We start from the raw sequence: 27,592 nt of genomic DNA on the forward strand, positions 1-27,592 counted from the left end.
AAAACTGATTACTTTTTGAAAAAATATTCTTAATGTGTATAAACTAAAGCAACAATATCTACTCCCCTTCATCCTAATTCTATCCTATTCTTATGACTTTATGTTAATAGTTTGGAGTATATCCTTCTAGGCTTTCCTATGGATATGTATACATATATTTAAATAGATGAAGTATGTATGAACCATGGATTTTTCCCCACAAATAGTATGTGTGTATAGATATACACATACACACACCTCTCTACCCACTGCCTCCAGCTCTCACTGTTTCTCAGGATTACACTGCATGCACGTGCCATTAATTAATATAGGTATTCTACTAGTGCACAGGTAGTTAATGTTCAGTTCAGTCGCTCAGTGGTGTCTGACTCTTTGCGACCCTATGGACTGCAGCACACCAGGCCTCCCTGTCCATCACCAACTCATGTCCACTGAGTCAGTGATGCCATCCAGCCATCTCACCCTCTGTTGCCCCTTCTCCTCCCACCTTCAATCTTTCCCAGCATCAGGTCTTTTCCAATGAGTCAGTTCTTCGCATCAGGTGGCCAAAGTATTAGAGTTTCAGCTTCAGCATCAGTCCTTCCAATGAACATTCAGGAATGATTTCCTTTAGGGTGGACTGGTTGGATCTCTTCGCAGTCCAAGGGACTCTCAAGAGTCTTCCCCAACACCACAGTTCAAAAGCATCAATTCTTTGGCTTTCAGCTTTCTTTACGGTCCAACTCTCACATCCATACATAACCACTGGAAAAACCATAGCTTTGCCTGGACGGACTTTTGTCGGCAAAGTAATGTCTCTGCTTTTTAATATCATGTCTAGGTTGGTCATAGTTTTTCTTCCAAGGAGCAAGCGTCTTTTAATTTCATGGCTGCAGTCACCATCTGCAGTTATTTTGGAGCCCCCCAAAATAATGTCTGTCATTGTTTCCTTTGTTTCTCTATTTGCCATGAAGTGATGGGACCTGATGCCATGATCTTAGTTCTCTGAATGTTGAGCTGTAAGCCAACTTTTTCACTCTCCTCTTTCACTTTCATCAAGAGGCTCTTCAGTTCCTCTTTGCTATCTGCCATAAAGGTGGTGTCATCTGCATATCTGAAACTACTGATATTTTTCCTGGCAATCTTGATTCCAGCTTGGGCTTCATCCAGCCCAGCATTTCATATCAGGGCTTCCCTCATAGCTCAGTTGGTAAAGAATTTGCCTGCAATGCAGGAGACCTGGGTTCGATTCCTGGGTCAGGAAGATCCCTTGGAGAGGGAAATGGCAATCCACTCCAGTATTCTTGCCTGGAAAATCCCATGGACAGAGGAGCCTGGCAGGCTACCGTCCAAGGGGTCGCAAGAGTCGGACACGACCTAGCGACTAAACCACTAACCACCACCACCACTCTGCATATAAGTTAAATAAGCAGGGTGACAATATACAGCCTTGACGTACTCCTTTCCCAATTTGGAAGCAGTCCATTGTTCCATGTTCAGTTCCAACAGTTGCTTCCTGACCTGCATATAGATTTCTCAGAAGGCAGGTAAGGTGGTCTGGTATTCCTATCTCTTGAAGAATTTTCCAGTGTTGTGATCCACGCGCCAAAGTTATTGTTAGGTTCTCATAATTACAACTAAAAAAAAAAAAAATTCAAATCCTTGTTTACATGTCTGTGTACTTGTGTATTCCTTTAGGGCATGTTATCTAGAACTTACTCCCATGGCAAGTTGTAGCCCCGGAAAGTCTGGGCGAGTTTTCAAGCGGGACCCTAATCCATACTGGACTTGCCTTTAGATGTACGTTTCATCCTTCTGAGACTGGTATTTTCTACTAACTCGGGTAATCTACTCATTTTACCTTTTGTGACAGTACCCTTCCCATAGTTTAGCCCAAGAAGGCTTTGAAAGTTCAGTACCAACCCAGATACTGAATCAGCTAGAAAAAGCATTTTCACACAGATGAGAAATGAAGGCGGAGGAAGAAGACGAGAAAGACACAGACAGCACAGTACAACACAAGGCAGACCCCTGCCCCCCTATCAGCAGAGCGTTTATCAGCATCCTGGGGAGGCAGGCTTTCTGCACAAGCCTGCACATGAGCCCGAAGCTCACAGTACCCTTATGTTCAGCAGTCCTGGGAAGAAACTTTCTGTTCTTGATAGACTTAGAAGCAGATAAAATGTGAAACTTTGAAAATTTCAAAAAGGAATGCAACATCACAATATCATGGCAGAGACCACAGGGTTACTGGCCAATGGCTTTTCCCCCTTACTTTTCCTGGCTCCACTCCTGAGATCTAATGCGCATTCTGGTTAGTTGGAAAGATGTAGAGAACCTTAATAATAAAGAGAAGACCTAGTTAAAAATCAAAAATTTACAGGAAAGGTATAACAATTAAACTAGAGAAGCTACTTGGCTCTATACACAGAATATGAGATTCCAAGAAGAAAAACCTGGTTCCTGTCCTCACTGTGCCACCCATGAACAACAGGAGCTGGACCAGTCACTTAGCTCCACTGACCCTTACCTGGAGGAGAGACAATAACACCTGCCATCATCGACCTGACACTGATGGGTTGAGTTTCAAGTGACATAATGCCAATACGGATATTGAGATATCTGGAGAGAGACATGACTGTTAGCAGTCGTAAGACTACCAGCCGTAAGTCACAAAAGGGCGGGATTAAGGTATGGCTCAATAAAAATCAATCAGCGCTCATGGAAAGAACTCAAAAAAGCTGCCACATAAAACAGAAAGTGTGACACGGGATACAAACCATCCTTCTACAACACTTGTTGCTCCAGGTTTGCTGAAAGCATCACTGTGAGCAACTACCACGCACATACACACACACACACACACACGCACACGCACACGCACACACACACCCCTGAGGCATCCTCCTCAGGACAGACCAATTCAGGAACATAACGCATAACACAATCTAAAACAGGGGTCCCCGACCTCTGCGATCTAATGCCTGATGATCTGAGGGGAAGCTGATGTAATAATAATAGAAGTAGTGAGGTGAAGTGAAAGTCGCTCAGTCGTGTCCGACTCTTTGCAACCCCACAGACTGTACAGTCCATGGGATTCTCCAGGCCAGAATACTGGAGTGGGTAGCCTATTCCTTCTCCAGGGGATCTTCCCGACCCAGGAATCGAACCGGTGTCTCCTGCACTGCAGGCGGATTCTTTACCAACTGAGCTATCAGGGAACAGAGGTAGAGGGCATAATAAATGTATGCTTGAATTATACCAAAACCATTCCTCTCCTCCCCTGTTCAGGGAGAAATTGTTTTCCACAAAACTGGTCCCTGGTGCCAAAAAGGTTAGGGACCACTGATCTACAAGACATGCTTCTTAAATGATCTGTGCAGACTGAAGAAGCAACTTTGGAAGCCAGATGGAAAGACTATGACATGATCTAAACTCAGTAAAGACAAAGGCCAGCACAAGACTTCCTTTCCAAAGTAGTCTTGGGAGGGCACAGAGCAGACCTCCTCAGGCCCGAGGGAAAGCGTGCATCTGCTTAAGAAGGACGGGGTTTGGGTGGGAGGGATCCAGATCTGACGGCAGAGCAGACAACCAGGGTCGCTTTCTCCACCTCAGGCATTCTTGGCAAGAAGCAAATCCTTGTAGTATGTGAACTTTTTCCAACCTACAATGGTCTGCAGGGGAGGAAGTCATGCCCAGGCCTGGAGACGGCTTCTAAGACTTTTACTTCTAATAAAAGTAAAAATTTCCCTTGGGAAAATGAATTCATTAATCCAACTAATATCTGTCGAGTACCCTTTATTTTCCATATTCACAGAAACTATTCATGTAATGAATGTCACAACAGGGGAGTCAAGGGCATTTACCTTCAGAGAAGATGAATCTGGTCAGGGATCCTGGGAGCATCTTCCTGAGTAAATGATGTTAAAAGACCTTAAGGATAGGGAGGATTAGCAGGGTGAAGGCTCTGGGGTAACAGCATAGGCAAAGGTCCTGAGGTGAGAAAATGCAAAACACTTCTAAGAGTCGTAAGGAAGGTCTGTTTAAAGAACAAGGAAAGAGTGGAGAAATGGAGCATGATGAGATTTGCTATACTCATTCAATTTCTTAGCCAAATAGAAATGACACTTAATAATATTTGACTGGAAGACACCGGACAAATGTCTTAGGTGAGAGGTATAAGGAAACAGTACAAAACTTCTAATCACTCTCAGGGACCTTCAAGTATGCAATGCAGAATAAGAGGGCTGACTGAGGTGAGCATTAGGCTGCTATTATGCTCAAACCACAGGTTTTTAATGCATATGGGGATCTTAAGGTAAATGCATTAAATCATTTTAAAATCCCATAGGTAATAAAATACTCTAGAATTGGCAAAAGGTTTAATGAAAAAAAACTTCTAGGCATGAAGTCATTGCTCCCATGATGTGAAACTTCCAAGCCAAGAAATAGGATTATTATGACAAAAAGAATAACTCTGTCCATTTAGAGCTGCTTTCTCTCCTCAGAAATCTATTTGAGATAATAATTTATTGTTACTTAATCATCAGCAGAAAATAAGACATGGAAACATTTTTTAAAAGCAGCAAAACATTTTTCTATTTTAGGATATTCTCCAAGAATTTGATCTTTCCCTAACATAGGTAACAAAAAGGTAAAAAGATCCATGCCGAGGGTAGCCTCTGAAGCAGTGGAGCATGGGACACTGCCAGCCCCTTCGGGGGGGGGGGAGCCAGTGCACTCTGCCCTCCAGGGAATGAAAGCCAAGTAACCTTGACACTGACCCTGAACTAGACCCTCCCACCTGGCTCTCCCGGTCACAAAACAGTTTTCTTCTGTTTCCGGGAAGGCTGCCAGTTAGAGTCTGCCTCTGAGACCCCTAGCTAGATGGTTTTCCTGATGACAAAGAACAAAGGAAGGTGCAGAGACGTTTTGTTTTTTGTTTTTTCCCCCCAATTTTTGCCTGAAAAAGCACTTAAAGGATGGAAAAAAATTATCTGGACTCACCAAGGTAATCTTGCAAAGCTTTCTTGTACATTTTTCATTGTACATTTTGGTACTAGTAGTGAGTAGGGATTAGAACCCTGGGAGGGAAGGTAAAAGAGAACTTAACAGAGACCAGGGAAACAAATGCAAACAAAGATAGAGTCAGGGCTAACTAAGCACCTGAAATCAGCACAGGGCGGAAAAGCCAGTGAGGGGCCATGGGGCAGTCAAAGCAGAGAAAAAGCTCCAGGGCAAGGAGGAGGAAGAAAAAGCCTGTGACAGGAAGGACACACAGAGTAAACACGGGTGGGAAAGGGCCAAGAGTAGGAGGAGATGAGCTCAAAACCAATAACTCAAAATCAGTGTTTACACACCTGTCTTTCGTTCCCAAACTACACGTACAGGCCCTGACATCTGAAGGCAAATCTGCAGAAACTGCAGAGAACTGCTGTGCAGAGACTTACCCCTATAGCACCAAACCCTCCTCAGCACGTCACTGACTGCACTCTGTTAGACAAAATGAAGACGTCTCCTAAATGCTTACATTTCGTGAGCAGTGTGCATGTTTACCAGTGCTGCTAAACACACTCTCCAGAAGTCAGACTGGCCCACTGGCTGGTTAGACTAACCTAACCTTTTTATGCCTCAGCTTCCTCATCTGTAAAGTAGATGTAATAACAGATCCCTCCTCACAGAGATGGTGCGAGACCTACAAGAGATAATACATAGGAAGGACTCAGAACAGTCCCTAGGGAAGAGTGAATGCTCAAAACCATGAGCTATTTTTATTATTTTAAAAAAGAATTGCCGTCTGTAAGATCAAGGACTAAAGGCCAAAGGAGCTGCACAGAATCACTGGGTTCTAGCTGAGAAGTTGTTTTCTTAACGATTCTGACAGTGCTATAAACATACAGTGGAACTGAATAAGTAAATGGCAAGAGGGTAGAAGCCACCTTTCTCACTGCTGGAGAGGAAACTTACAAATAAGCCAGGGGAGGAGGCTAAAATGGTCCAAGTGGTAAGGATTAGAGCTGAAGACATCAGGAAGAATTCATGTTTAACATCATATATTGATGGTTATACATAAAGATACGTACAGACATATATAGTCACATAACTAATATACACCTATATTTCCTAGCCATGTCAGCTGAGAGGGCCTAAAGAAATGACACCCCAGGAGCAATGAGCACACCTCAGACCCAGAGCTTGGTTTCTGCTGTCATTCTCCAGTAAAAAATAAAACAGGTCTCCTTGAAGAAATGGCTGATTCTAAGACTGGGATGGGAAATATACAAGCTGAGTCTAGAACATCTTACAAGAGGGGCTCAGACAAACACAATACTAGAGGCATGGGAAAGCGACACAGGAGTCAAACAGAAGAGCTCCCAACGATCAAAGTTGAAACAATCTGAGCAACAATATACATAAGATAGCACTGTGTTGTATCCCACAGTATAAATGAATATCCACAAGTCTATACTGGTGTACACAAAAGACGGAATAAATAAATAAAGTGAAAGTCACTCAATTGTGCCTGAGTCTATACCAATGTAAACAAAAGAGTGAATAAATTAATAAAGCGAAAGTCACTCAATTGTCCCCAACTCTTTGCAACCCCATAGACTATGAAGAAGTGGAATTCTCCAGGCAAGAATACTAGAGTGGGTTGCCATGCCCTTCTCCAGGGGATCTTCCCAACCCAGAGATCGAACTCAAGTCTCCCACACTGCAGGCAGATTCTTTACCAGCTGAGCCACCAGGGAAGCCCAAGAATATTGGAGTAGGTAGCCTATCCCTTCTCCAGCGGATCTTCCCGACCCAGGAATCAAACTAGGGTTTCTTGCATTACAGGTGGATTCTTTACCAGCTGAGCTACCAGAGAAGTTCAAATTAATAAATGGAGGAGACAAATCTCCCATGCAGAAGTTTTCCAAATAAGGTGGGTAAATACTTCACCCTAAATAGGAAAAGGAGTATGTCAAGGCTGTATATTGTCACCCTGCTTATTTAACTTATATGCAGAGTACATCATGAGAAACGCTGGGCTGGAAGAAGCACAAGCTGGAATCAAGATTGCCAGGAGAAATATCAATCACCTCAGATATGCAGATGACACCACCCTTATGGCAGAAAGTAAAGAACTAAAAAGCCTCCTGATGAAAGTGAAAGAGGAGAGTGAAAAAGCTGGCTTAAAGCTCAACATTCAGAAAACGAAGATCATGGCATCTGGTCCCATCACTTCATGGGAAATAGATGGGGAAACAGTGGAAACAGTGTCAGACTCTATTTTTGGGGGGCTCCAAAATCACTGTAGATGGTGACTGCAGCCATGAAATTAAAAGACGCTTACTCCTTGGAAGAAAAGTTATGACCAACCTAGATAGCATATTCAAAAGCAGAGACATTACTTTGCTGACTAAGGTCCATCTAGTCAAGGCTATGGTTTTTCCTGTGGTCATGTATGGATGTGAGAGTTGGACTGTGAAGAAAGCTGAGCGCTGAAGAATTGATGCTTTTGAACTGTGGTGTTGGAGAAGACTCTTGAGAGTCCCTTGGACTGCAAGGAGATCTAACCAGTCCATTCTGAAGGAGATCAACCCTGGGATTTCTTTGGAAGGAATGATGCTAAAGCTGAAACTCCAGTACTTTGGCCACCTCACGGGAAGAGTTGACTCACTGGAAAAGACTCTGATGCTGGGAGGGATTGGGGGCAGGAGGAGAAGGGGATGACAGAGGATGAGATGGCTGGATGGCATCACTGACTCGATGGACGTGATTCTGAGTGAACTGTGGGAGTTGGTAATGGACAGGGAGGCCTGGTGTGCTGCGATTCATGGGGTCGCAAAGAGTCAGACACAATTGAGTGACTGAACTGAACTGAAAAGAGGGGAGCAAAACAAAAGGATTGTGCATAATGACTTCTTTCCAACCAACACAGAATGGAAAGAAGAGGGAAGAAAAAGACATTTGAGGTTAAAGCATCTGCCTGCAATGCAGGAGACCTGGGTTCAGAAGATCCCCTGGAGAAGGAAATGGCAACCCACTCCAGTATTCTTGCCTGGAGAATCCCATGGACGGAGGAGCCTGGCGGGCTACAGTCCATGGGGTCGCAAAGAGTTGGACACGACTGAGCGACTTCACTTTCACTTTTCACCTGAAAAATAACTATTTCATCCACATGAGCAAGAACAACATCAACCATTATAAATCATGCTGATAGTAGGTAATGAGAATGGTATTTCATCTCTGTGGTATTTCTCTCAAAACCTCATAAATTCAGTCTAACTATGAGGGAAAATGTCGATTTAATTACAAGAAAAATTCTAATAAAGAGGTGCTGTGTGTGCATGCTCCGTTGTGTTCAACCCTTTGTTCAACCCTGTGTTCAACCCCATGGACTGTAACCCACTGGGTTCCTCCATCTATGGGATTTCCCAGGCATTAATGCTGGAGTGGGGTGCCATTCCCTTCTCCAGGGGATCTTCACAACCCAGGGATAGAACCTGCATCTCTTGTGTCTCTTGCATTGGCAGGCAGATTGTTTACCACAGGCACCACCCAGGAAGCACAATAAAGGGGTATCCTAAAATACACCTGACCAGCACTCCTCAAATCTATCAAGGTCACCAAAAACAAGAAAAGTCAAAAATTGTCACAGTTGATAGGAACCCAGGGAGATACTCCAATTGCAGGTAATGTGGTGTCCTGGATGGTCTTGGAATAGGGCCATTAGGTAAAAAGAAATAAAAGAAACTGTGACTAAACTATGAACTTTCATTAACAATGTATTAGTTCAATGTTTATAACAAATGTGTATACTCATGTAAGAAGTTAATAACAAGGGCAACTGTGAGGAAGGTATATGGGAACTCTGTATTATCAGCTCAATTTCATATAAAATCTAAAACTGTTTAAAACTTATTTAAAATGTCCAAAGGGGCAGGGGTGGTGGGGAGCGGAGATGAACAAGAGGGTCCAACCTAAGTACTTAGGAGAAATAGTCTCATTCATATCACAGGGAAAGAAGTAGGGGCCACACAGTATGGAGGTTAAGGCCTGGGTTAAACCCCTGTCTCATTTATTGTATGACCCTGGACATGTTCCTTAGTCTCTCTGTGTCTCAGACTCCTCATCTGTAAAACAGGAACAACAACACATGGAGCTACTGGGAGGATACTGAAAGGATACAGAGTACTTAACACAGGAACTATTCCTACGAAGCAGCCAATGAGTTCTGGCTGTTATTATTAGAAAAAGATACAGCCGCTCACCAAAAATTATTTTTCAGGGACCTCAGTAACTCATTATTCCCCGATTCCTTACAGTCTGAAACCGGAGTTTTTATGCTATAAATAGGCCTCTAATGAAAAAAACCTTGCTGAGGCCTTCTACATTTTTCACCATTAGAATGGAGTTTCCGTTGGGGATGACAGATGCTACGAGGCACGGAGAACAGGAAACAGGCACTCAGATTGAGTCCTTCTTCTTTCCTCACATCCTGCAAATCATCTCCTTCCCCAGGAAACAAGCCTGACTTCCACATTTCTAACAGCTGTTTGGGGCCCTTGCTCAGGGTGTTCACTGAATAATAAAGCCAAGCCAAATGAGGAAATAATCCCAAATTGTACAATCTCAGCATGCTCACAAGCTAAAGCATTTGTCCCAGTGGTGATGCCACACCCTAGCTCCTCGTGCACTTCTGTCCATAGCCCTTTTACTGTGACGCAGACAAATGTAATGTGTGGGAGGGGGAGGAGAGGTCAGGATTCACGCGCACTGCAGATTCCAACGCTCTTTTAGAAACAGCAGCCCCGACAGCAAAATGGTGAGAAACCCAGGTCCTGGACCTCAGTTGGATCTGGGATCAAATAACAGATGTGTCATTAACTAGCTGCTTGATCTTAATCAAAGTGCCTCCCTGTTCTGAAACCTCAGTTTACACACCTATAAAATCAGGACAATATCTCACAGCAGGTCTGTAATAGTATAAGAAAACACAAAATGCGGATGGCTTTGCACTGAAGTAAGCACGCCTCGAACTGTGGCCAGGCGGTGACAGTGGTGTCATCATTTCCATCCCCTCTGAGCCTGCAGGGTGACGACGTGACAGAGTCTGCTTGTGATGTCTGTTTACCTTCCTCTGACATGTAGAGAACCTTAGGCGTTTTCTCAGGCAGCCAATTTTTCTTCTTTCTGAACCAATGATGATCAATGTTGTTTCATTCCTCCACTGTGAGAAAACCATTGATAACTTCTGCTTGGGAGCCTACACTCTTAAACACACAGTTTTGATTCAGGATTTCAGTGACTCCTAAAACTATCATTTCTATTTTTCTTAGTCCAGGATGGATGTTTTAAAGATAATACTGGGCTCTTTTATCCGATGTACTGCACCTCCATTTCTTCTTTGGTTTTACTTTTAAAAAATATTAATTTCACATTATAGTCTTTAATTCTTCCAAGATTAGAGTTTTAAATCTTATTTTTGCTCTGTTCTTTACCCCTCTTCCTTTGCCCCATTTTTGTTACAATTACTCAGATTGATTTCAATTGCCCTGTTAAGTTAGTTGAATTTGATGGAATGTTGATTGCAAACTCAATGGGAAGATTTTGTAACACTTTTCACTATAAAGTTTCCCAGATAGTAAAAGAATCACAGCCATCGTCCTTGAACTCATCTCTCTTTTCTTTCATTTCCAATATCTTAGATTGCTACTATTTATATGTAACTAAAATCTTTACCAGTAACTAAAATCTGGTGTGACTATTTACAACTTCTGGGAAAGGATTACATGGATGACAATCATATCTGAACGTGTGGAAACGAAAGTAGAATGATTTCAACCATTTAAACCACTGCTGTGGTACAGAGATTTAGGAAACAAAACATGGCATTCCAAGAGGGAAGTGATGAGAGTCAATTAAAGAAAACAAAACAAACTATGGAATAAAAAAAGTAAGATTCCTGGAGAGTTTTAAACCTCTTTAAATAAAGTTACGCATGTGTATGTATGATATTCTAATCTCAAATACATTTTGGATAATGAAGATTCATGGTGCCAAGGCTCTGTATGGTTAATATTACTTTTTCATAATCTCACTTCTGAATTCAATGACTATAATAAATCTGCACTAAGGAAAGCTTCCTTTTTCCATCTGGTTCAGATTTTATATATTATTCTAAAGAGATAACATTTCATCATGAAAAATGTCAGCAGGAAGGAGAATGAATATAGGCAGACGTGTTTTCTTCTGTCACAGGAAGTGAGTTTCCCGATTCCCAAACAGTGGCAAGTTTAGGGATTACAGAAATAAACATAGTATGACTTCTTATTTATATCATTCTAGTACTAACATCAGAAATCCCCGTGTGCAAAGATTCTAGCATCTAAAAGCCTTGGAAGTTGAATTCCTTGCAACTGAAGGAATTCTCATTTTAGCCAGATAACTTAGAAGGTTCTGATATTGCACAAAGCCTAAACCGGGCATAATCAGGATTAGGAGTCACAGCACATTCAGATACTTTTTGAAATTCATGAAGAACACTAGCCATTTGTGGTCCAAGACACCAGACACCAATCTTTCATCTTGACTGTTTCATTTGTATTTCCACATTTTGCCTTCTTTTAAGTTCTTTCATCCTTTGAAAGGTTGATTAGATCCATCCATATTCAGAAATACAGGAAAGACTGTTATCTTGGGATTTGGGAACCTGTATCAAACGTAAGCCTTGCTCTATGCTTTACATTAAAAACTGGAAAACCAAACAATAGTTGAGCATTTTCCTTCTCATATTTAAGCCCAGTAGTGATTCCTCCCTCCACCCCCACCCCTCACCCTTGGACTGCAAAACTGAAGGCATCTGTCCTAAAACAGGATGTTTACTTCTTAGAGTGTCACTGAATTCCTGCTGTCTGTTTCCCACCTGAAATCACAAGAACACAGATTCACAGCAAAGGAAAACAATGGGCATTTTGCTGCTCCTTGCCTGACCCCACAACACAATGCTTTAGCCCATCTCTTTATGCATGATCATAGCAAGCGGTTCTGATATCATGATTAATAACAAGCAAATCAAAGAACCTATTTTTTCTTTCCTATTTTTATCAAAACAAGTTACATAGTCTTTCCAACAGAAACAAGCAGTCAAGGGCACCTCTCAATCAATATAATATCTGGATCATATCTCTGTTTCTGATGCTCATTTTCATTTTTTAAATTAATTTATTTTAATTGGAGGTTAATTACAATATTGTGGTGGTTTTTGCCATACATTGACATGAATCAGCCATGGGTGTACACATGTCCCCCATCCTGAACCCCCCTCCTGAACCCCCCTCCCACCTCCCTCCCCATCCCATCCCTCAGGGTTGTCCCAGTGCACCAGCCTTGAGTGCCCTGCTTCATGCATTGAACCTGGACTGGAGCTCATTTTCATTTTTAAGAAGATGAGAAGAAAACTAGATAAATTTATCCTGGGCTTCCCTGGTGACTCAGGTGGTAAAGAATTTGCCTGCAATGCAGGAGACCTGGATTTGATCCCTGGGTTGGGAAGATCCTGTAGGAGGAAATGGCAACCCACTCCAGTATTCTTGCCTGGTGAATCCCATGGACAGAGGAGCCTGGAGGAGTGGGGGTGGGGGTTCTAGGCAACATTAAATTTGAAAGAATCTCAGAGCACTCATTTTTCAGGTAAAGAGACTAAAACTGAGAGAGGTGAAGTGAATAGGTCAAATGGGTGGCAGGTGAGTGACGGATGGGGACTTGAATCTGAGTCGTCGTTCTCCAGGGCCTGTCACCTTCCTTGAGGCTGACCTCCTCAACACTGGATTCACCCAATTATAAGAAGAGACATGAAGGACTTCCCCAGAGGTCCAGTAATCAAGACTGTGTACTTTCAACACAAGCAGCATGGGTTCGATCCCTCATCAGGGAACTAAGATCCCATATGCCATGTGACCAAAATAAAAATTAAAAATAGCATAGATTTATTATTGCATACTTTAAAAAAAAAGAAGGGACATGAATAAGTAAATTTCCAGACAAGTGTCGTATTATTTATATATATATTTAGATATCCATAAATACAGTTTTTACTTGAGGACTACAGCCTCCTTGCTGTGCAGCAGCGTCTCTTATCTAGGCAATACTGATATTTAGGGTCGGGTAATTCTTTGCTGTAGAGGGGAGAGGGGGCTGTCTTGTGCATGGCAGCGTGTTCTGATATAGTCCTGGCCTTTGCCCACTAGAGGCCAGAGCATCTCCCCACCAAGTTGAGCCAACCCAAAATTTTCCAGATATTGCCAAATGTCCTCCGGGGGCAAAACTCCCTCACTGAGAACTGCCATACAGCTGTATCTCCCGCACATCAATCAGCCACTGGGACATCTTCAGTCACTGCTACGAGTCAGCTGCCGCAGCTCTGACATAGTCAAGGAACTTTCCAGGTGTTACAAGTGGAATTGAGAAGCTGCTTCTCTGAATTCTTCCCAGAAAGACAAAGCAAGGAGCTTATCAAGTTATAGAAGTGATCAGATGGGTAGCATGTGAAAAACAGAACAAGATAATGCTGAAGTGAGAGGAAAAATAACGACAGGAGAAGTGGTGGACGGGCGGGGGCAGCAGAGGGGAGGGAGCAATAAGAAAGACAGAAGAAAGGGAAACGGAGAGAAGAAAGAGGTCAGCAAAGAGAAGGGATTTTCACATTCTGGTATTTGCAGGACAGAGCGACCCATTATATGAAAAAGTGGCGTATTTTCGTCAGGCATACTTTTTTTTTTAAAGGCAACTCAATCTGAGGAAGAGGGTCAAGAACTTTCTACCAATTCACTGTGAGGCTTTAGGAAAAGACCATTGTCCCCGGATGATGGACCCCTCAGGGGAGCTCTCTGTGAAAGCTCTTTGTTAAGGCCTCATATGCTTAAAACTGTAAAGCCCTTTAAAATAGCTTATCCTGGAGTCTCACCCACAGTTACTGTTCCTGGTGTACAATGAATCCAAATGAAGGTTTATAATAGGCCTTTAAAAGCCTGAGCATGACTCTTCACATCCAGGGTACAAATCAATTTTCTTTAACTGCTACTTCCCAGAAACCTATTTCATCTCAAAACACCCCCTGGGAAACAGAAAAGCTCTGGATATTTTTCATATTGTTACTCTCCTCAGAGCGTTCAGGTGGCTAGTTAAACGGCAGCTCTAGACATGACGCGATTCCAAAATACATAGATAACAACATGCTTACTTCTGAATCTGGTCACAGGTCAAGGTTACATCTGATAAGCTAGCCACTCAATTTGTACAGTGTCTCTTCTTTCACTTATGTCTTAAAGCACTCGTTATAAAAACATTCCCTTTTAAAAAATTGTTATTTCCATAGGTTTTCATGGTGAACCAAAATTAACAGTAACAAAACCCCTCTAATCCTGTGATCCTCAAACTTTCATAAAAGACGCAGAAATCACTTGAGGATCTTGTTAGAATAGATTTTAATCTAGATCTGGGGCGAGGCCTGAGATTCCGCATTCCTAACAAGTTTTCGGGCGATGCTGAGATGGCTGGTCCATGGATCACACTTTGAGTAAGAAGGCTGTTAAGTCTCACGTGGGACTAACCATTGAATCTAATAAGAGTCTGCCATGCGTATCAGTGAACAGGGAAATATGTGTGGATGAGAAGCGGAGAGCATGTGGTCACGAAGGATTTAGGGCCAGGCAGCGGCTTTTGGACTGGGCACAATGACACAATAAAGAAATGCAAGAGGAGTGCTCGCTTCGGCAGCACACACACTAAAATTGGAATAATACAGAGATTAGCATGGTCCCTGCCAAGGACGACACGCAAATCCGTGAAGCGTTCTGTATTTCTGATGGGGATATATGTGTACCTATGGCTGATTCATGTTGAGGTTTCACAGGAAACAACAAAACTCTGTAAAGCAATTATCCTTCAATAAAAAATTAATTAATTAAAAAAAAAGAAATACAAGAGGGAAAAAAAAACAAACAAACAAAATTGTGACCCTAAATCCGTCCCCTCAACTTACCTATCTGATTATGCTGCTTCCCTCCTGCAAAAATTTTAGGGCTGACTGCCTACTTAACCAGGGAAAGTCCAAACTCTAGTGAGAAGTTCAACCCTTTCATGATAGCTTCAGCTCAACTACCCTCACCCAACATGTATACAGTGAAGCAGCCACCCCGGTTCTGTGTTGCTCCCCCAAATGTCATGTATACAACACTACCCTGATTTGGTCCCACTGCCCGCTCCTCCTAAATGGCTCTGCCATCCAAATCTTCACCCCCCTTCAAAGCCTGCTTCAGATGTCATCTCTTCAGGCTTCTTTGGTGGTCCAGTGGTGAAGAATCTGCCTTGCGAGGCAAGGGACACTGGTTCAATCCCTGGTCCGGGAAGATCTCCCCAGCTGTGGGGCAACTAAGCCCATGCGCCCCAACTGCTGAGCCCACGCTCTAGAGCCCATGGTCCTAACAAGAGAAGCCGCCACAGTAAGAAGTCCATGTGCCTCAACTAGAGAGGAGCCTCCACTCACTGCAACACCTGCGTGTAGCACAAAGACCCAGCACAGCCAAAAATAAATATAAAAAAAAAAAAAAGTCACCTCTTCCAAGAAGCATCCCCAAGCCTTCTAAGAATAAGGTATTAGTTCTACTCACCCACCCTGCACTAGGCATTCAAACACCTACACTGGTGTGTTTGGTTTTCTGGAAGTTGATAGCCCAACCAATAAAATTAAGAAACTACCAGAAACCCAACTCAAGAGTTAAAAGAATACCCAGTTTTCTCATCTTTTCATCCCTGGCTCATAAAGAAAGGAGTCTATCATCCAACCCTCTGAAGAATTAAAAATTCCATTGGATTACCTCCCCGGTCTTTTGATCCTAAAATGAAACCATGAGTGATTTCAGCACCCTGGCGTATAGCCACCTACTCAAGAACCCTGGTGGCTCAGCTGGTAAAGAATCTGCCTGCAATGTGGGAGACCTGGGTTCGATCCCTGGGTTGGGAGGATCTCCTGGAGGAGGGCATGGCAACCCATTCCAGTATTCTCGCCTGGAGAATCCCCATGGACAGAGGGGCCTGGTGGGCTAGAGTCCATGGGGTCACAAAGAGTCAGACACGACTGAGCGACTAAGCACAACAATAACAACTCAAGAACCTTATTCCTTCAGCAGCCTGTACCCCTGCGTCATGGACTTTTCCTCAGTGGCTGTCAGATCATTCTCATCAGCAAAAACTCTCTTTGTAAACAAACATACAACAAAAAGACCATGCCTTGCCCTCTTCCTCCACCCCATTTTTCTGTTCCCCTTTACAACAAAACTCCCAAGGGGAGTTAGCAGACTTGCCCTCCCCACTTCCTCCCCTTCTATCCTGTCTTGACCCACATCTCTGTTTACCAAAACGGCGCTTGTCAAGGGTGCCAAAGACTGAAGTGGGGCAGAAGCAGGAGTCACTTCCGACCCCTCACTTGATGTCTGGGCAGCATTAGACACAGTCGGTCACTCTCCCTCTGAAACCCCTTTTGTATTTATCTTCTGGAACATAGCTCCTTTCTTCTCCATGCCCACACCTGTTCCTTTCCAGTCTCTTCTGCTGGACCCTCCACTTTCCTAACTGGAGGGAACCAAGGCTCAGTCTTTGGACTTTTCCCTCTCTATCTACCCTTCACCTCCACAAGGACATATCTGGCCCCATAGCTTTAAACGCCACGTATAAACTAAGGATATGCCCAAATGTCTACCAGTCCAGACTTCTCCCTGGAAACTAGACTCACCCAATTACCTCAAAATCAACACATCTACGATGAAATTATTGACACAAGCTCCCCTCCAAGCCAGCTCTTCCCGCCAGACTTTCCTGTCTCACGAAGCCAGGGCTCTGGTCTATCAGGCCTCACACACAACCCGTGGAGGGGTCCGTGCCTCCTCTGTCTCACATGCCGCCTCCACCGCTCTGCACATCCTGTCAGCAACACCTTCGAGAGCTCTGCAGAGGCAGTTGCTACTACCCGTTGTTACTCCTACGACAAGGATGACTGCTGCTATTACTCAAGCCTGCGCTGCCATCACCCCTTGCCTGAACCCATGGAAGGGTCCTACCCAGGCTCCTCGCTGCCACTCTTGCCCCGTCCCCAGTGGCATGGTCTATTTTCCACACAGAGCCAGAGTAGGTCTTTTAAATATAAGGCAGGGCACAGCACTATTCTCCTAAAGCCTTATAAGTCTTTCTTATATTCCTTAGAATAAAATTCAACATGCTTCCCCAGGCCCTCGAGTCCATATGTGGTGAGGGGCCCCGCGACCCTCCGGATCTCCCGCCACAGCACTTGCCACTTCCTTCTCGCGGGGGCAGCCTCATCCACCTCTCTACTTTTTCTTGAATGCTGTTCCGGCCACAGGGCCTCTTCCATAGTTTCCCTTTCTGGACACTCACAAGGCCCCGCCTGCACCATATTCAGGTTTCTGCTCCAACGTGCCCTTTTCTGCCACCCTATATGACTCAACCTCCATTGGAATCTAGCCCTCTTGCCCTACTTCATTCATTTTTGTGTCGATTCTCTGTTTCTCTCTCTACTAGAACATGACCTTTGTAAAAGCTGGGACTTACTTATTTTGTTATAGCCGCAACCCTTAGCACAGGGCCTGGCAAACAGTGGGTGATCGATACGTTTTTACCGGATGAATAAATGAATATCATTTTAGATGGTCAAAAAATAATTCTATGACTTTATGCATTATGGAAAAAACCATGAAAACATTCCAAAGGAATTCTAAAACTCTACTAAATTACAGTCTTTTTAAGATAATAAGTCCTGACAGAGAGCTTGTAATGCAGAGGAGAGGCACACTCACTTCCTGATCACCGTCTTGGACTCTGATGAACTTTGACCTCCATCTTCTTCACAGTTTGGGCTTGTCAGGTTCCCATACCTTTATAGATAAAAACAAACACACAAATATGTAAACAAAAAACACAGTTCCTGGTGCTGGAAAGCAATTCTATTCCATCTCAACTACAAGATAACAGTGACACTTTTCAAGAGTATTTAAGGAAAGTAACATTTGTGAAATAGCATCCAAAAATGATACTGTATTTTTTATATTTAATGGGTATATATATATAAATATATATGTGTATATATATTTTCCATATATATATGCAGAATTTGTAACTATATGCATATACACACACACATATATTTACTCCAACAGAAAAGTGATTTAACAGTGAATCACACTACTTAAAACTTTCTCTTACTACTCAACATTTCTTTGAATATTTTAGATGAACTTGGGCTTTTCCTCTTAGCAGGAGAATCAGTCATTACATGAGGCAGAGATCGGAGATTCCTCCTGAGTTCTGGGGCATCAACCCCTCACCTCTGCCCCTGTGTATCCACTGAAGGAACATGTGGCTTTGCTTGTTCAGCCTTCATGCCTGCACCACATGTGGGCACAAGCGGATCACTCCTTGCTCTGCGTATGAGTCTGGTCTCCTCGAGGATAAGTTCTATTGAAGAAGCGTTATGGGAATGATTCTGAACCCTCAGGTTAGGCTGAGATAGAGACAAGGACTGCAGAACACAATCCTCATGTCTCAGCAACCACGAGAGAAGCAGTGTGTACACTGAGGCTGGCCTAGGCTTCCCCAGCCACTGGGGGAGGGGGACACAGGGGGCCCAAAGCAACCAGTGCTTAAACTTTGAAATCTCTCTCATTACAGACTCAAAGCTTGCTCAATAATCAGTCGGTCCCTAGTCACACTGTTAGGTGTCCTTCCAACCCCATAGGTAATGCAAGTCTATTTCATACAGAAATATCATGTTTCATTTGGTTCAGAATATACATTTAGTAAATTCACTTCAAATTCTTAAGGAGTAGCCTATGTTATTCACTTAGAACACCTAGACTATTTCTGTAGTTTCTTCCCATCAGGGGAGCATTCAGAGATGCCTTGGAGTTTCACAAGCTGGCCATCTGTCCCAAAGTTTTGGTAACAGAAATTCTATAACTGGCAGGGTTTACATTTTTAAAGAGCACATTTTTGTCTTCTACTAATGGGATTAAGGGCCCCAGGATCCTTATGGCTCCTTGTTCTGAGGATTTACAAGTCCTTTAAAACATAAAAGCCTGCCATCTGCTTTGACCGAATGCCAGTCCATCTGGTCTCCCCGTCGCCCTATCCCGGGAGGTTCCAGTGTACGCCCTTAAGCTTTAGCCTCCCCCCGCCTCCCTTCCACCTGCTCCTTTCTCGAGCTCATCAGCCTTATGGACTTCTTGGCCTCCCAAAGATATTTTCCACTGGCCTCTGCCCTCCCTGTTCCTCTTCATTCTGCACCTGCTATTTAGAGGCTTCCAGGGCTACTCCTTGCTTTCCCTGAGGTAAGAACTGGGCAGATTAACACTAATGCAGGCCCCCCGTGAGCAAGGCAGGGCTGGGGAAGGTTCCTAGTAAATAAACAGAGCGGGATTTCTTGGCTTTCTCTCTTTGGCCACCATCATAGTGAACCCTGTCCTCATGTTCCCTCACAAGAGACTCTGTGGTTTATTTAAGTAGGAAAGATGAGACGAGTGCAGTGAAATGGGGGGGGCCACCGTGCCACGCCACCCCTCTGACCAGAGTGACCCATCAACTCTTGCCCGCCAGCCCTCAGTGACTAAACGTGGGATTTTGTTTTCGTCACCCTCTGTGTTCCTTCGTTAATTCTCTTTCTGGTTATCCTGGAAACACTGCACCAACTAGAAGCTCTGAGAGAGAGAAATAAAAGGGGAGAAAAGACTTTACAAGAGAAAGATACACATTCTCTAGCTCCTGATATTCTTTCCAGAGATGATGTTTATACTAAAAATCCCCTGACCTTCCTATCCCATGTCTTTATTTAAGTGTCTCGTATTCAGCTGCTCTTTCTCTACAGTTTGCAGACCCAGAACTGAAAGGGTGGTTGGGGTAACATGAACACCCATCACAGTTCTGTTCCCAGATGATGTCACAGGTGCAGTCAGATGGTGTCATGGACTAAGCAAGTGACGATGGTGAGGGAGCGAAGTCCTCTTTCTTTAGTGAGCCATCTGCTCAGAAGGCCACTCAGATACTCCTCCCCGCCAGCAGAGAATCTAAAGGCTCATAATCAGGACCAGCACGATTGGTTGGTAAAAGCTCGGAGACCAGTGAGAACCATCAATAACAAGCCTTGTGTGGGTTGACACACACAGTCCAGGTACTTGGGCTCAAAGGCTGCAGCATCCCTAACTCTTCTCTGCCCAACCCACCAGGAAATCCTTTCAGTTCCGCCTTTATAACGTATCCTGAATCCTAGCACTTCTCATCACTTCCACTCTGGCTCACGCTGCCGTCATCTTTGGCTGAGATCAACGCAACAACCACTTAACTCCTCTCCTGGCCTCTGCCAAGTGATGCTGTTCATGCCCCTGCTCGGCTCAAAACCCTCCCCTGGCTTCCACTCTTCCCCACTCTGAGAAAAGGCCCACGTCTTACCTGACTCCCAAGGCCCTGAGTGACCTGCCACTTGGTATCTCTGACCACATTTCCTGCACTCACTCAGTCCCCTTTGACCTCACTGGCTCCCCCACATGTCAGGCATCCTCCTGCCTCAGAATCTCCCCATGCTTCCCAGGCCCACTCCAATGGCGCACTCCCTGGGCCCCTGCAGGCCTCACTCCAACGTCACTTTACCAGTGAGGCCTTCCCTGACCATCCTATGAACAAGAAACACTAACGCCACTGCTTTATTCTCTCCCACAGCCTTTAATACCTTCCAGCATACTGTACAATTAATACAGTTATTATGTTAACTGTCCATTAGAACATAAACCCCATGAGAGCAGGACTTCTGTCTCTTTAGAGCTTAAAACAGTGCCTAGCACCTATAGGAATGTTGATGACTATTTCTAGCAAGGTTCCCTAAGCAGACATGAAAATGAACTTCCTAACAACCAACTAGGTTCAAATTTGTCTCTATAAAGGCAGCATGTGACTTTTTACTTATATCCATGTTTTAACCTGTCTGTGCCTTCATTTCTAACAATCTAAGAAGATAAAAAAGCTTTAGCATAGCTGGGATCATTACAAAAAAATATAAAATTAAAATGCAAAGGAAGTAAATAAGATCTTAAAGCTGATATCTTGAAGGCACAAACAGTATAAAATGCAAAATAATGTATATATACAGTTTTACAGAGGAGACCTTTAGAAGCAAGATAAAATTTAAAAGCCTACAACCCACTGGAATTTAAAGGACTGGGGAGGGGATAATTATTTGCCCCTGTACTTTTCTTATCATTAAGGAGAATTAAATCTTACAGAAAACAAACTAGACCAGCATTGGAAATAAGATCTTTTTAATATTCAAGCTAAGTCATTTGAGAGTTAAGAGTTAATTTTATGAGATTAAGAGTATTTCTTTGATGTTTCCTGGACCCTCTCATAGCTTCCCATCAAAATCCTAAGTCAAGTTCAATTCGTTTACTCCAGGGGAGTAAATAAAGTATGTGTGTGTGTGTGTGTGTGTTTAATTAATGAGTAGCTACAGACAAACCTGTCAACAATGTCACCTCCAATTTCTGCAAAACCTCCCTAGGATTTAAGATCAAAGCTCCAACCTCTTAAGAAGGCTTACCATTGAGAAACTGCCCTTCTTTAAATGGTAATTCAAAAAACTTAAAATTAAAATACAAATTATCGGGATAACTTCTGACATGGTTTTCTCTATAGTCACAAGGCAAAAGAAAGAATTGTGAATGTCTTCTAAAGTATAAATTATTTACTGTTACCTAGAAATGACTAGAAAAAGAAAAAAAAAAACTCATGCTTAACTGGTTGCTAATATTTAAACAGGAAACAGTTATTTCCAAGGGGAATGGATTATTGTTTGCAGCATATCTAGGCAGAAAAAAATGTTTAATATGTGTTTGAAAGGAGGACCAGGGACACCTGTGGTTCAGAGAAATCTTAAGATAAAGTTAACCCCGGGACAGCCCTTCTGGTGGGGGGACGGGGGGCAGCTTTCTAACCTCTACTCACTAACAGAAGAGCTTCAGCAACATCAGACCAGGATGGGGATAATCCTGAAGAACATTTCAGGCTCCACTTGATTATGGCAAGTGATCCCTTGATTTCAGCAGTTAGTAATTACTGAGAGCTCACTACAGGCCAGGCACTGTGCTAAGCACATTACATGCATTGTTTCATTTGGATGGGTGGATTATCTCACGCTTATCCTATATGGGGCTTCCCTGGTGGCTCAGACAGTAAAGAATCCACCTGCAATGCAGGAGACATGGGTTCAGGCCTTGGGTTGGGAAGATCCCCTGGAAGAGGGCATGGCAACCCACTCCAGTGTTCTGGCTTGGAGAACCTCCATGGACAGAGGAGCCTGGCAGGCTAGAGTCCATGGGGTCACAAAGAGTTGGACACGACTGAGCGACTAAGCACATAATCCTATATGGTAGAATTCTTCTTCCAATGTAATGAATGAGAAAATAAGGCCCAGAGAGCTTAAGCCATTTGCCCTTGAAGACACAGCTAATCAGTAAAGCAAGGACTTGAACCTTGACAGTCAGGCCCTAGAGCCCAGCCTCTGAGCCACCACCCTATCACACAAACCACAGTTATTTTGTTTATTTCTTTTATGTGTCCCTCCATTGAGTGATAAATTCTTGGGTTTTTCATTTAATCATTCTTTTTCTTTCACTCATTTAGTCCTCATTATTTATTAAAGTTTATGTTTGGGTACTATTCTGGGCATTGAGGATACAGCAGTGAACTAATCCCAGCTCCTGTTTTCATAGTGGTGGGGGGGAGATAAACAATAAACTAGTGATTAATGAACATAAAATAGTCAGATGGTGAAAAGTGCAATGGAGAAAAAGAAAGTCAGCTAAAGGTGCTCAGACATGACTGGAGAGCCTGAGGTGGCAGCTTCCTAGAGTCCAGGGCAGGCCCCATGCAAACGTGACAACAAGCTAAAATCTTTCAAGAGTCAGGGAGCAGGCCACCGAGGTCTCCAGGAATGAAGCCTTCCAAGAGGAGCAGAGAGGCTATGCAAATGCCCTGGGGCAGTGGCAGGACAATGCGCTCGAGAAACGTCCAGAAGGCCAGTGAGACAGGAGCAGAAGAGATGAAGCAGAGACAGAGAAGGAGATGAGCGTGGAGGCGGCGGGGGCAGACCCGGAGGGCCAAGCCGGCCTCGGTCAGGGATGTGATTTCACCTTTCATCTCACTTACTGGTACCTGCCCTGACTTGGGGGACACTCACTAAACACTGGCTAAGTGAATTAAATCTTGCCCTCGACTACCACGAAGAAAAGAGTGGGAGGGGAGGGCAGGAGAGGGCAGAAGCCACCTTACTGGGGATGATGAGAGAGCAGAGAGGAGGAAGTCGGGGCCGGGGAGACCGCACAGGAAGCCACTGATTCAGGGACCTCTGGGGGCCTTTGCTTTTCTCATCAAGCCCAGCCTGGGAACATCTGAGGCATTTTTTTCTTTAACTGACCCACAAGAACACAGGTCAGGTATGAGGAAAATGTTCAGAAGCTGACCTTGAGTCAGGATAATAACACGGAGAAATAGCCTGCAGATGTCGGGAACACCAAGTGAGGCCTCGGTGAGGGCTGTGGACTGTGCCTCACAGAGCAGCTGGTGGGGGGGACGTTTCTAATCACCCTGAATAATATCCGCCACGGTGGGCACCTCTCCACTCAAGCGTGGCCCGACTACTGGGTCACGGCCACCAAGCCTACCTTGGAAGGGTCTTATTACCATCCTGGAGCCAGTTATTCAAGGAGAAGACAAAGGTCAGAGACAATAAGGTAAAAACTCCTTGTTCTTAGAAGAGGCCAGTGGCGCTGGACAGGGAACCAGGCAGCGTGCGTTCACACACGAGGTCCGGTTCTTGAGGCAGTTTCCCTGTGATTAGAAAAAGCCAGAAGACCCAGAAAGAGCCTCAGTCCTCCCCTCCGGGCCTTTGATGTGAAGGGCCCTCCACCTTTCTTGCCCTTCAATTCACCACTGTATCTTCATGTTAGGCCCTGAGAGTTAAGGCAACATTAACAGCGCAAAGAACTTAGTATTTCTGATCCACTTGACAGTTATAAAACACTGCAAAAATTCTCCTTGACAATAATATCTTCACCCCCAGCCCTGACCCACAATTGTCTGAATGGGAGACCAAGAAAAAAAAAATCAAAAACTTTATAATCCCTATTCAGCCAGGGGAAGAAAATGAAAAGGTGTCTCTTGCTAGAATTTGATTCTCATTCACACATCAAGTCATTTCTCAAGTCTGATGGCCATCGTGCCCTTGCCATCAGGTTTCTTGGGGTTTTTCCATTCCAAGGCCTGGCCACCCATTTCTCTTCTCTGGCCCGTTCGCTGCCCCCAGACAGCCCGGTGGCTCCTCAGTGCCTCCTCCTTCCACCTGCGGTTGCTAACAGTTCTAAACCATCAGCTGCAGATCTGTCTTGTTAGCACGCTACAGCCACCACAGCTACAAGGAAGGTTGGAAGTTTGCCCAAAGAAACAGGTTAGGACTGGGGGCAAGGAGTAGGCAGCACCCCGACAACCACAGAATCTGTTTACAAGTCAGGAGTTTCCTTAGGTTTACGATGAATTAATACGTTATTAACAACTCAGTGCCAGGCTGTGGCTCAGCCCGTGTGCCTAGCGCCTGTACTCCGCAACAAGAGAAGCCACTGCAATGAGAAGCCCGCGCACCGCAGCGAAGAGAAGCCCCTACTCACCACAACTAGAGAGAGCCCGAGCACAGCAACAAAGGTCCGGCATAGTCATAAATAAAATCAATCAATCAATCTTTTTAAAAGTCAGTCACTTTCCTATATGCCCATAATAAACAAGTGAAATTTGAAATTAAAAACATACTCCTTTTACATCAGTACTCCCACAAAATTAAAATACTTAGGTATAAATTCAAAATATATATACATGGTCTGCTGCTACTGCTAAGTCGCTTCAGTCGTGTCCGACTCTGTGCAACCCCATAGACAGCAGCCCGCCAGGCTCCCCCGTCCCTGAGATTCTCCAGGCAAGAACACTGGAGTGGGTTGCCACTGCCTTCTCCAATGCATGACAGTGAAAAGTGGAAGTGAAGTCGCTCAGTCGTGTCTGACTCTTCGCGACCCCAGTGGACTGCAGCCTACCAGGCTCCTGCATCCATGGAATTTTCCAGGCAAGACTACTGGAGTGGGGTGCCATTGCTTTCTCCATACATGGTCTATATAAGGAAAACTATAAAACTCTGATGAAAGATATCAAAGAACTACTACATAATGGGAGAGAGATTCCATGTTCATAGGAAGACTCAATATTGTCAAGACGGTTCTTCCCAACTCAATCTGTGGGTTTAATGCAATCACAATCAAACTCCCAGCAAGTTATTTTGTGGATTTTGACAAACTGATTCTAAAGTTTATATGGAGATACAAAAGAACTACAGAATAGCCAACTCAGTACTGGAGAAGAGAAAAGTCAGAGGGCTGATGCTATCTGACTTCAAGACTTGCTATAATACTACAGTAATCAAGACAGTGGGGTATTAATGAAAACATAGACAAATAGATCAACTGAATAACAAGTTCAGAAATAGACCTGCACAAATACAGTCAGTTGGTCTTTGACAAAGGAGCTAAGGCAATACAGTGGAGCAAGCGTAGTCTTTTCAGAAAATGATGGGTGATGGATCAACTAGACACTGATGTGGAAAACAATGAAGCTAGACAAACACCTTGCACATGTCAAAAAATTAACTCAAAATAGATCACAGACCTAAATGTAAAACATAAAACTATTAAAACTTCTAGGAAAAAAAAAATGAGAAAACCTAGATGACCTGGGGTATGATAATGATCTTTCAGATATGAGACCAAAGTCACAAATCATGAAAAAAATTTGATAAACTAGACTTCATTAAAATTAAAACCCTCTGCTCTGCAAAAGACGGTATCAGGAGAATGAGAAGACAAACCACAGACTTAAAAGAAAATATTTGCAAAAGCCCCACCTGATAAAGTACTGTTATTCAAAATACACAAAGAACTCTTAAAATTCAACAATAAGAAAACAAACAGCAGAATTTTTTAAATGGGCAAAAGACCTGAAAAGACACCTTACCAAAGAAGGTACACAGGTGACAAGTCCAAATATGAAAAAATGTTCACTATCATTTGCCAATAGGGAACTACAAATTGAAACTGCAATGAGATATCATTACACACCTATTACAATGGCCAAAATCCAAAACACTGACAACACCGAACGCTCTCAAGGACGTGGAGCAACAGGGCTTCTCATTCACTGCTCATGAGAACACAAAATGGTGGAGAAACTCTGGGAAACAGTTTAACAGTTTCTTACAAAGCTAAATATACGTTTCCCATATGATCCAAAATTCTTGCTCCCTGGTGTTTACCCAAAGGAGCTGAAAGCTTATGTCTACACAAAAACCTGCACATGGGTGTTCATAGCACCTTGGATGCAACCAAGATGTTCTTCATAAGCGTGGCTGTTGTTCACTCACTCAGTCATGTCCAACTCTTTGCGACTGCATGGACTGCAGCACGCTAGGCTTCCCTGTCCTTCACTATCTCCCACAGTTTGCTCAAATTCAGGTCCATTGGGTCGACAATGTCATCCAATCATGTCGTTCTCTGTTGCTCCCTTCTCTTCCTGCCTTCAATCTTTCCCAGCATCACAGAGTGGGTAATTAAACTATAGGTCCAATCAGACAGCAGAATGTTATTCAACACTAAAAAGAAATGAGCTATCAAGCTATGAAAAACATAAAGGACCCTTAATTGTGTGTTACTAAGTGAAAGAAGCAAATCTGAAAAGGCTACATACTGTATGACTGCAACAATACAACATTCTGAAAAAGGCAAAAACTCCAGGTGGCACTAGTGGTGAAGAACGTGCTTGCCAATGCAGGATACATAAGAGATACAGGTTTGATCCCCGGGTCAGGAAGGGCCCCTGGAGAGGGAAATGGCCACTCACTCCAGCATTCTTGCCTGGAAATTTCTATGGACAGAAGAGCCTGGGGTCGCAGCAACCATCCATGGGGTCGCAAAGCGTTGGCCACGACTGAGCACATGCATTTCTGTCCTTTACCAAGCCCATCTTTGCATGAAATAGAGGAAAAGAACAGAATGGGGAAGACTAGAGATCTCTTCAAGAAAATTAGAGCAACCAAGGGAACATTTCATGCAAAGATGGGCTCAATAAAACACAGAATTGGTATGGACCTAACAGAGCAGAAGATATTAAGAAGAGGTGGCAAGAATACACAGAAGAACTGTATAAAAAAGATCTTCATGACCCAGATAATCACGATGGTGTGATCACTCATCTAGAGCCAGATATCCTGGAATGTGAAGTCAAGTGGGCCTTAGAAAGCATCACTATGAACAAAGCTAGTGGAGGTGATGGCATTCCAGTGGAGCTATTTCAAATCCTGAAAGATGATGCTGTGAAAGTGCTGCACTCAATATGCCAGCACATTTGGAAAACTCAGCAGTGGCCACAGGACTGGAAAAGGTCAATTTTCATTCCAATCCCAAAGAAAGGCAATGCCAAA

General features: G+C 43.7%; 1 protein-coding gene and 1 non-coding gene across 3 annotated transcripts in view; one reads left to right on the forward strand and one right to left on the reverse strand.

The window, feature by feature from the left end:
* RGL1 (ral guanine nucleotide dissociation stimulator like 1) overlaps positions 1-27,592 on the reverse strand; it is a 138,263-nt gene that overhangs the window by 54,019 nt on the left and 56,652 nt on the right. For both annotated transcript variants that reach the window (XM_040263817.1, XM_040263818.1), the window contains one exon: positions 17,838-17,915. In XM_040263817.1, coding sequence (XP_040119751.1) covers positions 17,838-17,915 — 78 coding nt within the window. The remainder of the gene's footprint in view (positions 1-17,837; positions 17,916-27,592) is intronic.
* On the forward strand, positions 14,730-14,832 carry LOC120880714. Its single transcript, XR_005725114.1, has one exon. It is a non-coding gene; the product is annotated as a U6 spliceosomal RNA (small nuclear RNA).

The sequence above is a fragment of the Oryx dammah genome, unplaced genomic scaffold, assembly GCF_014754425.2.
Source record: "Oryx dammah isolate SB20612 unplaced genomic scaffold, SCBI_Odam_1.1 HiC_scaffold_21, whole genome shotgun sequence".
NCBI lineage: Eukaryota > Metazoa > Chordata > Mammalia > Artiodactyla > Bovidae > Oryx > Oryx dammah.